The sequence below is a fragment of the Neovison vison genome, chromosome 11, assembly GCF_020171115.1.
Source record: "Neovison vison isolate M4711 chromosome 11, ASM_NN_V1, whole genome shotgun sequence".
Lineage (NCBI taxonomy): Eukaryota > Metazoa > Chordata > Mammalia > Carnivora > Mustelidae > Neogale > Neogale vison.
The window spans coordinates 5,078,003-5,091,080 of record NC_058101.1 but is presented as its reverse complement, the minus strand read 5'-3'; the positions used below and the strand labels follow the sequence as shown (position 1 = coordinate 5,091,080).

The following is a 13,078-nucleotide window of genomic DNA, read 5'->3' as shown; positions in this document are numbered from 1 at the left end:
CAGGCTGGTACCATTTCCCTCCCCTGCCTCTTGGCACAGACCAACTTCAGTAAACAGCACAGCACCAACACTGGCTGCCTTACCTGCTTATACCAAGTCTGTGCCCCTTCCTTCCCCCACCAGACTCTGCTGGAACTACTTTTCTAGGGCAAGACCAGCACAGTAGGCCCTTACCCCCAGAAGACCAGCACAAACCCCCACATGTACCATGTCTGCTGACCATAGAGTGCTGCAAAGCTTCAGTTCTAGTGGAAATCATATGAGGTCTCTTTTAGCAAGTTGACCAGAGCATACCTCTTTGAAACATGCCATACTCTGATCAAGGTCCAAACACTTCCCACTATAGGCAGGGAGAAATTCTGCAGAGGACTGACCTGAGGGACAGAGCAGCCATAACACAGCCGCAGGGTGCACGCAGCACACACCAGAGACACTTCCTGAAGAGCCAGGCCCTGGACAAGATATTACCTCTTCTTCATAAAGCCATTACTCTCCGGTTCAGGAAACATAACAGGCTTTCCTAACACCCAGAAGACAAAAACTTAGACAAGATGCCAAGACAGAGGAATTCGTCTCAAAAGAAAGAACAAGAAAAGGTCATGGCCAGGGATCTAATGTCTCCTGAGGCGAGCGAAACAGAAGCATAAACTGTTGAGCCTTTGTCAAGATAAAAAGCTTCTGCACAGTGAGGGAGCAGCAAAACTAAACACAGCCTTCAGAATGGGAGAAGATATTTGCAAGTGACATATCTGATAATGGGTTAATATCCAAAATGTATAAGTACTTACAAAACTCAATACCCCAAAAACAAATACTCCAGTTAAAGAAATGGGCAGATGGGACACCCGGGTGGCTCAGTTGCTTAAGTGGCTGCCTTCAGCTCAGGTCATGATTCCAGCGTCCTGGGATCGAGTCCCACATCGGGCTCCTTGCTCCACAGGGAGCCTGCTTCTCCCTCTGCCTCTGCCTGCCTCTCTGCCTGCCTGTACTCTCTATATCTCTCTGATGAGTAAATAAATAAAAATCTTTAAAAAAAAATGGGCAGAAGACATGAATAGACATTTTTCCAAAGAAGACATCCACATGGCCAATGTGCATATGAAAAGATACCCAGCACCCTCATCATCGGGGAAATACAAATCAAAACCATAGTATTACCTCACATTTGTCAGAATGGCTAAAATTAACACAGGAAACAATAGATATTGGTGAGGAAGTGGAGAAAGGGGAACCCTCTTCTCACTGTTGGTGGGAATGCAAGTTGGTGCAGCTACTCTGGAAAACAGTGTAGATGTTCCTCAAAAAGTTAGAAATAGAGCTACCCTGCCATCCAGCATTGCATAACAAGGTATTCACCTAAAGGATAACAGAAATACCGATTTAAAGAGATACATGCATCCCAATGTTTATAGCAGCATTATCAACAATAGCCAAATTATGGAGAGGGGCCAAATGTTCATTCACTGATGAATGAATAAAGGAAATATGGTAAATGTATACAATGGAATATTACTCCGCCATAAAAAAGAATGGAAGCTTGCCATTTGCAATGACATAGATGGAGCTATAGAATAGTATTATGTTAAGTCAAAGACAAATACTGTATGATTTCACTCATGTGGAATTTAAGAAACAAACAGATGAGCATAGTAAAAAAAGAGGCAAACCAGAAAACAGACTCTTAAAAAAAAAAATTTACTCATTTTAGAGAGAGACACAAGTGGGAGGAGTAAAGAGAGAAGGAGAGAAAGTCTCAAGTAGACTCTACACTAAGCTTGGAGCCCAACTCGGGGTTGAGTCTCACAACCCCAGCATCACGACATGAGGTGAAACCAAGAGTTAGATGCTTAGCAAACTGCCACCCAGATGCCCCTACAGACTCTTAACTATAGAGAACAAATTAAGGGTTGCTGGAGAGGAGGTGGGTAGGGGAATGGGTTAAATGGGTGATGGGTATTAAGGAGGGCACTTGTTGAGGTGAGCACTGGCTATTGTATGTAAATAACGAATCACTAAGTTCTACACCTGAACTGTATGTTAACTAACTGGGATTTAAATAAAATCTTGGGGAAAAGGAATCATTGCGTTAGACATGCATGGCTACAATTTTCTTTGCACTCATCTGCATCTCAAAGGGCTGAAAAAATGGTCAGGAACCACTAATTTTTAGTTTTCTCATCATTGTAAAAACTGAAGACAAAGGTTAGGAATTGCATGGAAAGAGGAAAATCTGAGAGTTACAGCAAAGAGAGACATAGAGCTCACCTGTATCCACTGAGCCTCCACCCAAACATCCTTGGTAAGTCTTCCATCTCATCAGCTTAGGGATTTCTTTCTTTCTTTTTTTTAATTTAAATTCATTTAGCCATCATTAGGTTCAGATGTAGTCTTCAATAATTCATCAGTTGCATATAACACTCAGTGCTTATCACAACATGTACCCTCTGCAATGTCCATCACCCAGTTGGCCCAGCCTCCCCTCCCAGCTCCCCTCCAGCAGCCCTCAGTTTGTTTCCTGCAGTCAAGAGTCTCTCATGGTTTTCTGCCTCTCTGATTTTTTCCCATTCTGTTTTCCCTCCCTTCCCCTATGATCCTCTGCACTATTTTTTATCTTCTATGTATGAGTGAAACTATATTTTGTTTTTCTCTGATTGACTTATTTCACTTAGTATAATACCTTCCAGTTCCATCCACGTCGATGTAAATGGTAAGTATTCATTTAGGAAATTATTTCTGACGTTATAAGGGATGTTACGCAGAAGGTAGGATTCAGTAAGGTAGTCTTTTCTTGAAACTGTATCTACTACAGAATGAGGAGTAGCTGCCTGGTCTTAGAGTGGGCAGTCACTTTAGCTAAACAGAAATAGTATTGTAACTGTTAGGTTCAAAGGCACATGTATGCACATGTGCAAATACAGTGCTTGCTGTAGTTCAGGCTCCACCAGTCCCAGTTTTGTTTAGCTTTTTTTTCTTTCTTTCCTAGTATACCAAGTCTTATGCTCTGATATTGAGAATTATATCCTCTCAAAATGGCCCATCCTTACCTCCGTAAGACTACAAAATGTCATTGCATGAGCGCACCGTGGAAGTGCCGAGTAACTGAGATGTAGATAGAGAGGCTTGCAAATGTTGGTTTCCTGAGTTATTGTCAGCTCAAATACATTAACTATACAAGTTTTGAGAAAATTTGGGGCACCTGGGTGGCTCAGTGGTTAAGCCTCTGCTTTCGGCTCAGGTCATGGTCTCAGGGTCCTGTGATCGAGCCCCGCATCGGGCTCTCTTCTCTGCTCAGCAGGGAGCCTGCTTTCCCCTCTCTCTCTGCCTGTCTCTCTGCCTACTTGTGATCTCTGTCTGTCAAATAAATAAGAAAGAAAATCTTAAAAAAAAAAAATGCATGCATACTTTTTGACCATAATTAGCATCAACAGTCAATTAAATAATCATAATTACTATATAAACCATGAAATATATAGATTTTTCATAATTTTGTATACTATCTTAAGGTAAAATGAAGTATGGTTACAAATATTTTAAAATTGAACAGAGGACACAGTACTAAAGATTAGTGGTTCTGGAATTTGGACAAAAATGTAAACTATGTTTAAAAACATTTTTATGGGGGCGCCTGAGTGGCTCAGTGGGTTAAAGCCTCTGCCTTCGGCTCAGGTCATGATCCCAGGGTCCTGGGATCGAGCCCCACATCGGGCTCTCTGCTCAGCTGGAAGCCTGCTTCCCCCTCTCTCTCTGCCTGCCTCTCTGCCTACTTGTGATCTCTGTCTGTCAAATAAATAAATAAAATCTTTAAAAAAACCCACATTTTTACGTATTTTAAAACTTAATGAAGTCCTTGAAGTCATCCTAATAATGGAAGTCATAGAGGAATTATTTGTTTTGTATTTCTCAAGCTTATGTTGCATGTGTTCAGCATCTTATTTTAACTAACTGTAGGCAGTATAAGTCCACAAAAGTATAGTTGAGTTTAGTATGTTATTTAATATTTTATAGTATAACAGTGTAGAGCATAATTTAATAGTAAATAGTAAAAGCATATATCGGACATCTGCTCTTTCTTGTATCTATTAGTTTCCCAAATTTAAGGTAGCTTTAGGTCTTTAACAAAGGGTGAAGGAACTTAACAGCTGTGGTACTGGCTTCAGTTGATAATAGGACCATTTGATTAATGTGGACAGTTGAGAGAGGAACGAAGGGAGACACAACCCTGAGTTTTTGTTTGTTTTTTAACATAGCATATGTAAGGTGCCTTTTCTGCTAGTGAACTACTTGAGTAAAGCCTGTAAGTTCTCTGGACTTAAGAAGGTGAATTAATAAGCATTGCTTGATTCCCCCCACCCCAGAACTCCCACTTACAGATTGGCTTACGTGAAAATTCTCCAATAATGTCCAGACCTTCCCATTTAGGGTTTGGTATTACATCTTGTCCGAGTGAGTGTCAAATAAATATTGTCTGGTGATCATGAGAGTAATTTTTCTCACGAGGAATTCTCCCCATGCTGACGCAGCACGTTTCTCATAGGGATCTCAGAATCACTGGAGAATAGAAATCTTGCTTGAATTTCCAACTATTACCGTGAATTTTTAAAAAAATTGATTCATTTAGCAAGGTATAAAATCCTTTAAACATTGGGATGGAATGTAGCTGATTTTAACTATTTTAGAAGAGTAACACGGTAAACATAAGGACTTTTCCATAGTTGTGAGCTAGCTTTTAAAATTTTACGTATAGGGCTTGTTCACTATATATTTACTTACTACTGTTTTCATTGAAGAGCAGGATATTTGTTATTTCACAGAGCGTTAGCATAGCATCCCGGAAATGCCCCTGTAGCAGGGGTGTGTTGTGTGAATGTGTGTGGTTAAGTGCTTTTATTTTGTACTCCTGAGAGCATGAATTTCTGGACATTTTCACAGTCTCCTTCAAAAGTAAATCCACAGCAGGGGTGCCTGAGGGGCTCAGTGGTCTGAGCATCTGACTTCCACTCAGGTCAGGTCATGACCTCCGGGCCCCACACGGGGCTCTGCTCTCAGTGCGGAGCCTGCTTGTCCCTCTCCTCCAACTCTCCCTGTTCATGCTCTTTCTCCCTCAAATAAATAAAATCTTAAAAAAAAGAAAAAAAGTGTATCAGCAAAAAACTTCAAGAGGAACCGAATCCTTGGGTGTAGATAGGGATCAGGGGATGGTATATTCTGCCTCAGGTTGTACTTTGGGGAAAATACTTGGAAATCAGGAATCTCAAGTAGAGCAGCTTGAAAAAACTTGACTGTGATACGTTTCATAAGGTAATTAAGTCTTGACATGTAGCGACGTGAGTGTAGCATTCTTTTTTTTTTTAAAGATTCCACTCATTGATTTGACAGAGAGAGATCACAGGTAGGTAGAGAGGCAGGCAGAGAGAGAGAGAGAGAGAGGAAGGGAAGCAGGCTCCCCGCCCAGCAGAGAGCCCGATGCGGGACTCGATCCCAGGACCCTGAGATCATGACCCGAGCCGAAGGCAGCGGCCCAACCCACTGAGCCACCCAAGCGCCCCATGAGTGTAGCATTCTAAAAGAAGAGTGACGGAAGTTTTTTCTTTTCAGTAGGGTCTTTAACAGATGAAAATAATTACTGGTACAGGTACCAAAAGTTGTATTATCTTCTCACTTTCACATTATTAATGTTATATATCCTTTTCTTTCAGCTGGATATGTCAAGTGACCAAATAGCTGCAAATCTCCAAGCAGTTATCAGTGAAGTCTGTAAGCACAGACCAGTCAATTTGGGTAAGCGATTTGCTGCGGTAGACTCCCCTAGAGTTTGGGGATGCTTTTTTTTTTTTTTTTTAAGATTTTATTTATTTGTTTGACAGACGGAGATCACAAGTAGGCAGAGAGGCAGGCAGAGAGAGAGGAGGAAGCAGACTCCCCGCTGAGCAGAGAGCCCGATGCGGGGCTTGATCCCAGGACCCTGGGATCATGACCTGAGCTGACGTCAGAGGCTTTAACCCACTGAGCCACCCAGGCGCCCCCCAGGGATTCTTTAAAAGTGTAAAATATTAAGAAAACAAGTTAAGAGCAAGTACAGTGTATAATAGCAGCAATATTTTCAGGGGTTAAATAAATAAAATTTAACTATCCAGAGGATTCCTAATGACCTTATTAACCAGTTGTAGTTGTTTGGAGAGGAGGCCTCTTTAACATTAATAAGGAAATCCTGAAATCTTTGTAAATTCTATTATTTCTACCATTAAGTATTAATTTTGAAAGAAAATTGTAACTGATTACCTTAAATTTGCAATAGTGTTGAATAGAAATATTTTAGAGCTAGATTTGTCTCTGGCTTTAGCAATTGTCTTTCTTAATGTTACTTACTTTTTCAGAAGAACAAAGTTTTTAATCATGTCATAAGAGTCACTTCTTGTAAACTGGTAATTCCTGCACAGCCTGTTTCATAGGATGTGGAGATGTGGAGGCTGTTTCATAGGATGGAAGCACAGAGCCAGACCCTTACTGTCCACTATGTGCCGTGCATATCCTCTCCTCAGACAGGCTTCCCTGCTGGCCGGCTGCAGCCCAGAAAGGGTTCATTGTACTCAGTAGACTCTTCATCTGTGGCCTTGCCATGAGAGGACTCTGTCAGGCTTAGTCCTATAACCAGGTGTGTAATCAAAACACAATCTTCAGCTATTTTTAACCTTCTTTGGAAGTTAACACACTGGTGAATAAAGACCTCACTTGTTAATTCTGCTGCCATAGATACGGCCGTAGTACTTAGTGATTGTGCGTGTGCGCATTCTTACGTTCCACGGGGCATTTTGCTTTCAGTATAGGATCTTCTGAGACTGGCAGGAGTGAAATGATGAGCAGCAAATCTCTAAAAGCAGTGTGTCCTCTTTTTGCCATTTTAAAGTTGTGTATTAATATAATTAATATACGATATCCTTTTAGTTTCAAGGGTACAACATAATAATTCAACGTTTGTAGACATTACAAATTGCTCACCACCACAGTCTCGTTACCATCTGTCCACACACACAGTTCACACGGTAATGCGGACTTTGTTTCTGTGCTGGGCATCACATCCCCTTGGCTGGTTGATTTCATCACTGAATGTTTGTTCCTCTTGATTCCCTTCACCCAGTTTGTCCCCTCGCCCAGCTCCCTTCCCCTCTGGCACCCACCAGTCTGTTCTCCGTATCTGTGAGACGGGGTTTGGTTTCGTTAGTTTGCTGTGTATTTTAGATTTTACTTATCAGTGAAATCATTGATATTTACCTTTCTCTGTCTGCCTCATTTCACTGCACCATATCTTCTTTGTTCCTTCATGTATAGATGGACGCTTAGGTTTTCTCCTGATCTTGACTATTGCAAATATGCTGCAAGGAACGTAGGGGTGCATATATCTTTTCAAACTAGTGTGTTCATTTTCTTCTGATACATACCCATAAGTGGAATTGCTGTGCCATATGGTCATTCTTTTGGTGGTTTTTTGAGGAATTCTCATACTCTTTTCCAGTGTCTGCCCTAATTTAAATTCCCACTAACAATGCATGAGGGTTCTCGTTTTCTCCACATCCTTGCCAACATGTTATTTTTGATAACAGCCACTCTGACAGGTGTGAGGTGATAGCTCATTGTGGTTTGGATTTGCATTTCCCTGGTGATGAGTGATGTTGAGCTTTTCATGTGCCTGTTGTCCTCCTGTGTGTTTGGGAAATTGTCTGTTTAAATTCTCTGCCCTCTTTATTTATTTATTTATTTAAAAAATTTATTTATTTATTTGACAGAGAGAGAGAGAGAGAGAGATCACAAGTAGGCAGAGAGGCAGGCAGAGAGAGAGAGAGGAAGAAGCAGGCTCCCTGCTGAGCAGAGAGCCCGATGCGGGACTCGATCCCAGGACCCTGAAATCATGACCTGAGCCGAAGGCAGCGGCTTAACCCACTGAGCCACCCAGGCGCCCTATTTATTTATTTTTTTATTGTCCTTCTCAGTCTTTTTGTTTTGATCTGTTTGCCTCACTTTCTTTTCTTCTTCTTTTTTTTTTATTTCTTTCTTTTCAGCGTAACAGAATTCATTGTTTATGCACCACACCCAGTGCTCCATGCAATCCATGCCCTCCATGATACCCACCACCTGACTCCCCCAACCTCCTACCCCCCCCTGCCCCTTCAAAACCCTCAGATTGTTTCTCAGAGCCCATAGTCTGTCATGGTTTCCCTCCCCTTCCAATTTCCCTCAACTCCCTTCTCCTCTCCATCTCCCCTTGTCCTCCATGATATTTGTTATGCTCCACAAATAAGTGAAGCCATATGATAATTGACTCTCTCTGCTTGACTGATTTCACTCAGCATAATCTCCTCCAGTCCTGTCCATGTTGATACAAAAGTTGGGTATTCATCCTTTCTGATGGATCTCTGCCCAATTTTAAATTGGATTTTTTTTTGTTACTGAGTTTTATGAGTTCTTTTTAATTTTGGATACCAGTCCCTTATCAGATATATGATTTGCAAATACCTTCTTCTGTTTTCCAGATTGCCTTTTGATTTTGTTGATGGTTTCCTTTGCTGTTCAGAGCTTTTTAGTTTGTTGTAGTCTCATTTGTTTTTGTTTTCATTGCCTGTCGTAGTCCTCCTGCTAAGACCCAGTGTTGAGGAGCTTACCAAATGTGTTTTCTTCTAGGAGTTTTATGGTTCCAAGTCTTATTTTCAAGTCTTTAACCTATTTGGGTTAATATTTGTATGTGGTGTGAGATTTTGGTTCAGTTTCCCTCTTTTGCATGTTACCTGTTCAGTTTTCCCAACACGTTTATTAAAGAGACTATCCTTCTTCCATTGTATGCCCTTGCCTCCTTTGTTGTGAATTAATTGACTATATATGTATGGCTTTATTTCTAGGCTCTCTATTCTGTTCCATCAATCCATATGTCTTTTTATGTCAATAACATACTGTTTTAATTACTGTAGTTTTGTGTATAGGTTAAAATCAGGAAGTTTGGTATCTCTGGCTTTCTTCTTTCTCAAGATTGCTTTGGCTGTTCAGGGTCTTTTGTGGTTCCATACAAATTTTGGAATTATTTGTTCTATTTCTGTGAGCAATATTATTGGAATTTTGATAGGGATTGCATTGAATTTGTGGATCACTTTGGGCAATATGTACATCTTTATAATAGTAATAACTCTTCTAATTTATGAGCATGGACTGTTTCTTTGTATTGTCTTCAGTTTCTTTTATCACTGTCTTCACGGTGTTCAATGTACTAATTTTTCACCTTCTTTATTAGATTTATTTCTAGGTGTTTTATTCTTTTCAATGCAGTTGTAAATGGGTTTGCTCTCTTAATTTCTCTTTCTGATAATTTGTTGTTAGTGTATAGAAACAACTGATTTTTGTATATTGATTTTGTACCCTGCCACTTTTTTTTAACATCTTAATTAATTTTATTTTTTTCATGCTCCAAGATTCATTGTTTATGCACCACACCCAGTGCTCCATATAATATGTGCCCTCCTTAATACCCACCACCAGGTTCACCCAACCCTCCACCTCCCTCCCCTTCATAACCCTGTTTGTTTCCCAGAATCCATGGTCTCTCACCTTTCGTCTCCCCCTCCAATTTCCCCCAACTCCCTTCTCCTCTCCATCTCCCTATGTCCTCCGTATTATTCCTTATGCTTCACAAATAAGCGAAACCATATAATTGACTCTCTCTGCTTGACTCATTTCACTCAGCATAATCTCTTCCAGTCCCATCTAATTTGATACAAAAGTTGGGTATTCATCCTTTCTGATGGAGGCATAATACTCCATAGTGTATATGGACCACATCTTCCTTATCCATTCGTCTGTTGAAGGGCATCTTGGTTCTTTCCACAGTTTGGTGACTGTGGCCATTGCTGCTGTGAACATTGGGGTACAGATGGCCCTTCTTTTCACTACATCTGTATCTTTGGGGTAAATACTCAGTAGTGCAATTGCAGGGTCATAGGGAAGCTCTATTTTTAATTTCTTAAGGAATCTCCACACTGTTTTCCAAGTGTCTGCTCCAACTTGCATTCCCACCAACAATGTAAGAGGGTTCCCCTTTCTCCACGTCCTCTCCAACACATGTTGTTTCCTGTCTTGCTAATTTTGGCCATTCCAACTGGTGTAAGGTGGTATCTCCATGTGGTTTTGATTTGAATCTCCCTGATGGCTAATGATGATGACCATTTTTTCATATGTCTGATAGCCATTTGTGTGTCTTCTTTGGAGAATTGTCTGTTCATGTCTTCTTCCCATTTTTTGACATGATTCTTTGTTTTGTGTGTGTTGAGTTTGAGCAGTTCTGTATAGATCTTGGATATCAGCCTTTTGTCTCTAGTGTCATTTGCGAATATCTTCTCGCGTTCTGTGGGTTGCCTCTTTGTTTTGTTGACTGTTTCCTTTGCTGTGCAGAAGCTTTTGATCTTGATAAAGTTCCAGAAGTTCATTTTCACTTTGGTTTCCTTTGCCTTTGGAGACATGTTTTGAAAGAAGTCACTGTGGCCGATGTCAAAGGGGTTACTGCCTGTGTTCTCTTCTGGGATTTTGATAAGATTCCTGCTTCACGTTGAGGTCTTTCATCCATTTGAGTTTATTTTTGTATGGTATGAGAAAATGGTCGAGTTTCATTCTTCTACACATAGCTGTCCAATTTTCCCAGCACCATTTATTGAAGAGACTGTTTTTTTTCCACTGGATATTTTTTCCTGCTTTGTTGAAGATTATTTGATCATAGAGTTGAGGGTCCAAATCTGGACTCTCCACTCTGTTCCACTGGTCTGTGTGTCTGTTTTTGTGCCAGTACTGTGCTGTCTTGGTGATCACAGCTTTGTAGTAAAGCTTGAAACCAGGAACGTGATGCCCCCAGCTTTGTTTTTCTTTTTCAACAGTTCCTTAGCAATTTGGAGTCTTTTCTGGTTCCATACAAATTTTAGGACTGTTTGTTCCAGCACTTTGAAGAATGCTGGTGGAATTTTGATCAGGATGGCAATGAAAGTATAGGTTGCTCTAGGCAGTATAGACATTTTAATAATGTTTATTCTTCCAATACACGAACGTGGAATGCTTTTCTATCTTTTCGTGTCTTCTTCAGTTTCTTTCATGAGTGTTCTGTAGTTCCTTGAGTACAGATCTTTTACCTTTTTGGTTAGATTTATTCCAAGGTACCTTACGGTTCTTGGTGCCATAGTAAATGGAATCGATTTTCTAATTTCCCTTTCTATATTTTCATTGTTAGTGTATAAGAAAGCAACTGATTCCCATACATTGATTTTGTATCCTGCCACATTACTGAATTGCTGTATGAGTTCTAGTAGTTCGGTTGTGGGGTCTTTTGGGTTTTCCATATAAAGTATCATCTCATCTGCGAAGAGAGAGTTTGACTTCTTATTTGCCGTTTGAGTACCTTTTATTGCTTTTTGTTGTCTGATTGCTGTTGCTAGGACTTCTAGTACTATGTTGAACAATAGTGGCGAGAGTGGGCATCCTTGTTGCGTTCCTGATCTCAAAGGGAAGGCTCTCAGTTTTTCCCCATTGAAAATCATATTCTCTGTGGGTTTTTCATAGATAGATTTTATGAAGTTGAGGAATGTTCTGTCTCTCCCTACAGTTTGAAGAGTTTTAATCAGAAATGGATGCTGTATTTTGTCAAATGCTTTTCTGCATCAATTGAGAGGACCATGTGGTTCTTCTCTCTTCTCTTATTGATTTGTTCTATCACACTGATTGACTTGCTAATGTTGAACCACCCTTGCATCCCAGGGATAAATCCCACCTGGTCATGGTGGATAATCTTTAATGTACTGTTGGATCCTATTAGCTAGCATCTTTTTGAGAATCTTGGCATCCATATTCATCAGGGATATTGGTCTGAAATTCTCCTTTTTGATGGGGTCTTTGCCTGGTTTGGGGAACAAGGTAATGCTGGCTTAATAGAAAGAGTCTGGAAGTTTCCCCTCTTTTTCTATTTCTTGAAAGAGCTTCAGAAGAATAGGTATTATTTCTTCTTTGAATTTTTGTTATAATTCACCAGGGAATCTGTCAGGTCCTGGGCTCTTGTTTTTTGGGAGGTTTTTGATCACTGCTTCAATCTCATTAGTAGAGATTGGTCTATTCAAGTTGTCAGTTTCCTCCTGTTTCAGTCTTAGAAGTTTATAGGTTTCCAGGAATGTATCCATTTCTTTTAGGTTGTTTAACTTATTGGCATATAAGTGTTGATAATACTTTGTGATGATTGTTTCTGTTTCCTTGGTGTTAGTCATGATCTCTCCCCTTTAATGCATAATTTTATTAAGTTTGGTCCTCTCTGTTTTCTTTTGGATTAGTTTGGCCAGTGGTTTATCGATCTTAAGTCTTTCAGAGAACGAGCTTTTAGTTTCGTTGATGTGTTCTACTGTATCTCATTGACCTCTGCTCTAATCATATTTCCCTTATTGTGCATGGGGTTGGCTTAATTTGTTGTTGATTTTCCAGTTCTTTAAGGTGTAAAGAGAGTTAGTGTATTTGGAATTTTTCAGGTTTTTTTAGTGAGCCTTGGATGGCTATATTTCCCCCTTAGGACTGCCTTTGCCATTGGTCCAGGTTTTGGACCAATGTGTCTTCATTCTCATTGGTTTCCTTGAATTGTTTAAGTTCCTCTTTGATTTCCTGGTTGATCCAAACATTTTTGAGCAGGATGGTCTTTAACTTTCAAGTGTTTGAATTCCTTCCAAACTTTTTCTTGTGATTGAGTTTCAGTTTCAAAGCATTGTGGTCTGAGAATATGCAGGGAATAATCTCAGTCTTTTGGTATTGGTTGAGCCCTGATATGTGACCCAGTATGTGGTGTATTCTTGTGCACTCAAGAAGGATGAGTATTCTGTTGTTTTAGGGTGGAATGTTTTACATAGATCTATGAGGTTCATCTGGTTCAATGTGTTGATCAAACCTCTTGTTTCTTTGTTGATTTTCTGCTTAGATGATCTGTTTGCTGTTGAGAGTGGCGTGTTAAGATCCCCTAAAATTAATGTGTTCACATCAATATGACTATTTTAACAGTTGGCTTATGTAGTTGGCTGCTCCCATG

At 40.1% G+C, this 13,078-nt stretch overlaps 1 protein-coding gene across 1 annotated transcript in view; it reads left to right on the top strand.

Annotated features, from left to right (window-relative positions):
- The window catches only part of MRPL1 (mitochondrial ribosomal protein L1), a 104,858-nt gene that overhangs the window by 82,056 nt on the left and 9,724 nt on the right, over positions 1–13,078 (top strand). Inside the window, exon 8 of the mRNA XM_044226175.1 lies at positions 5,697–5,778. Within this exon, the coding sequence (XP_044082110.1) occupies positions 5,697–5,778 (82 nt within the window). The remainder of the gene's footprint in view (positions 1–5,696; positions 5,779–13,078) is intronic.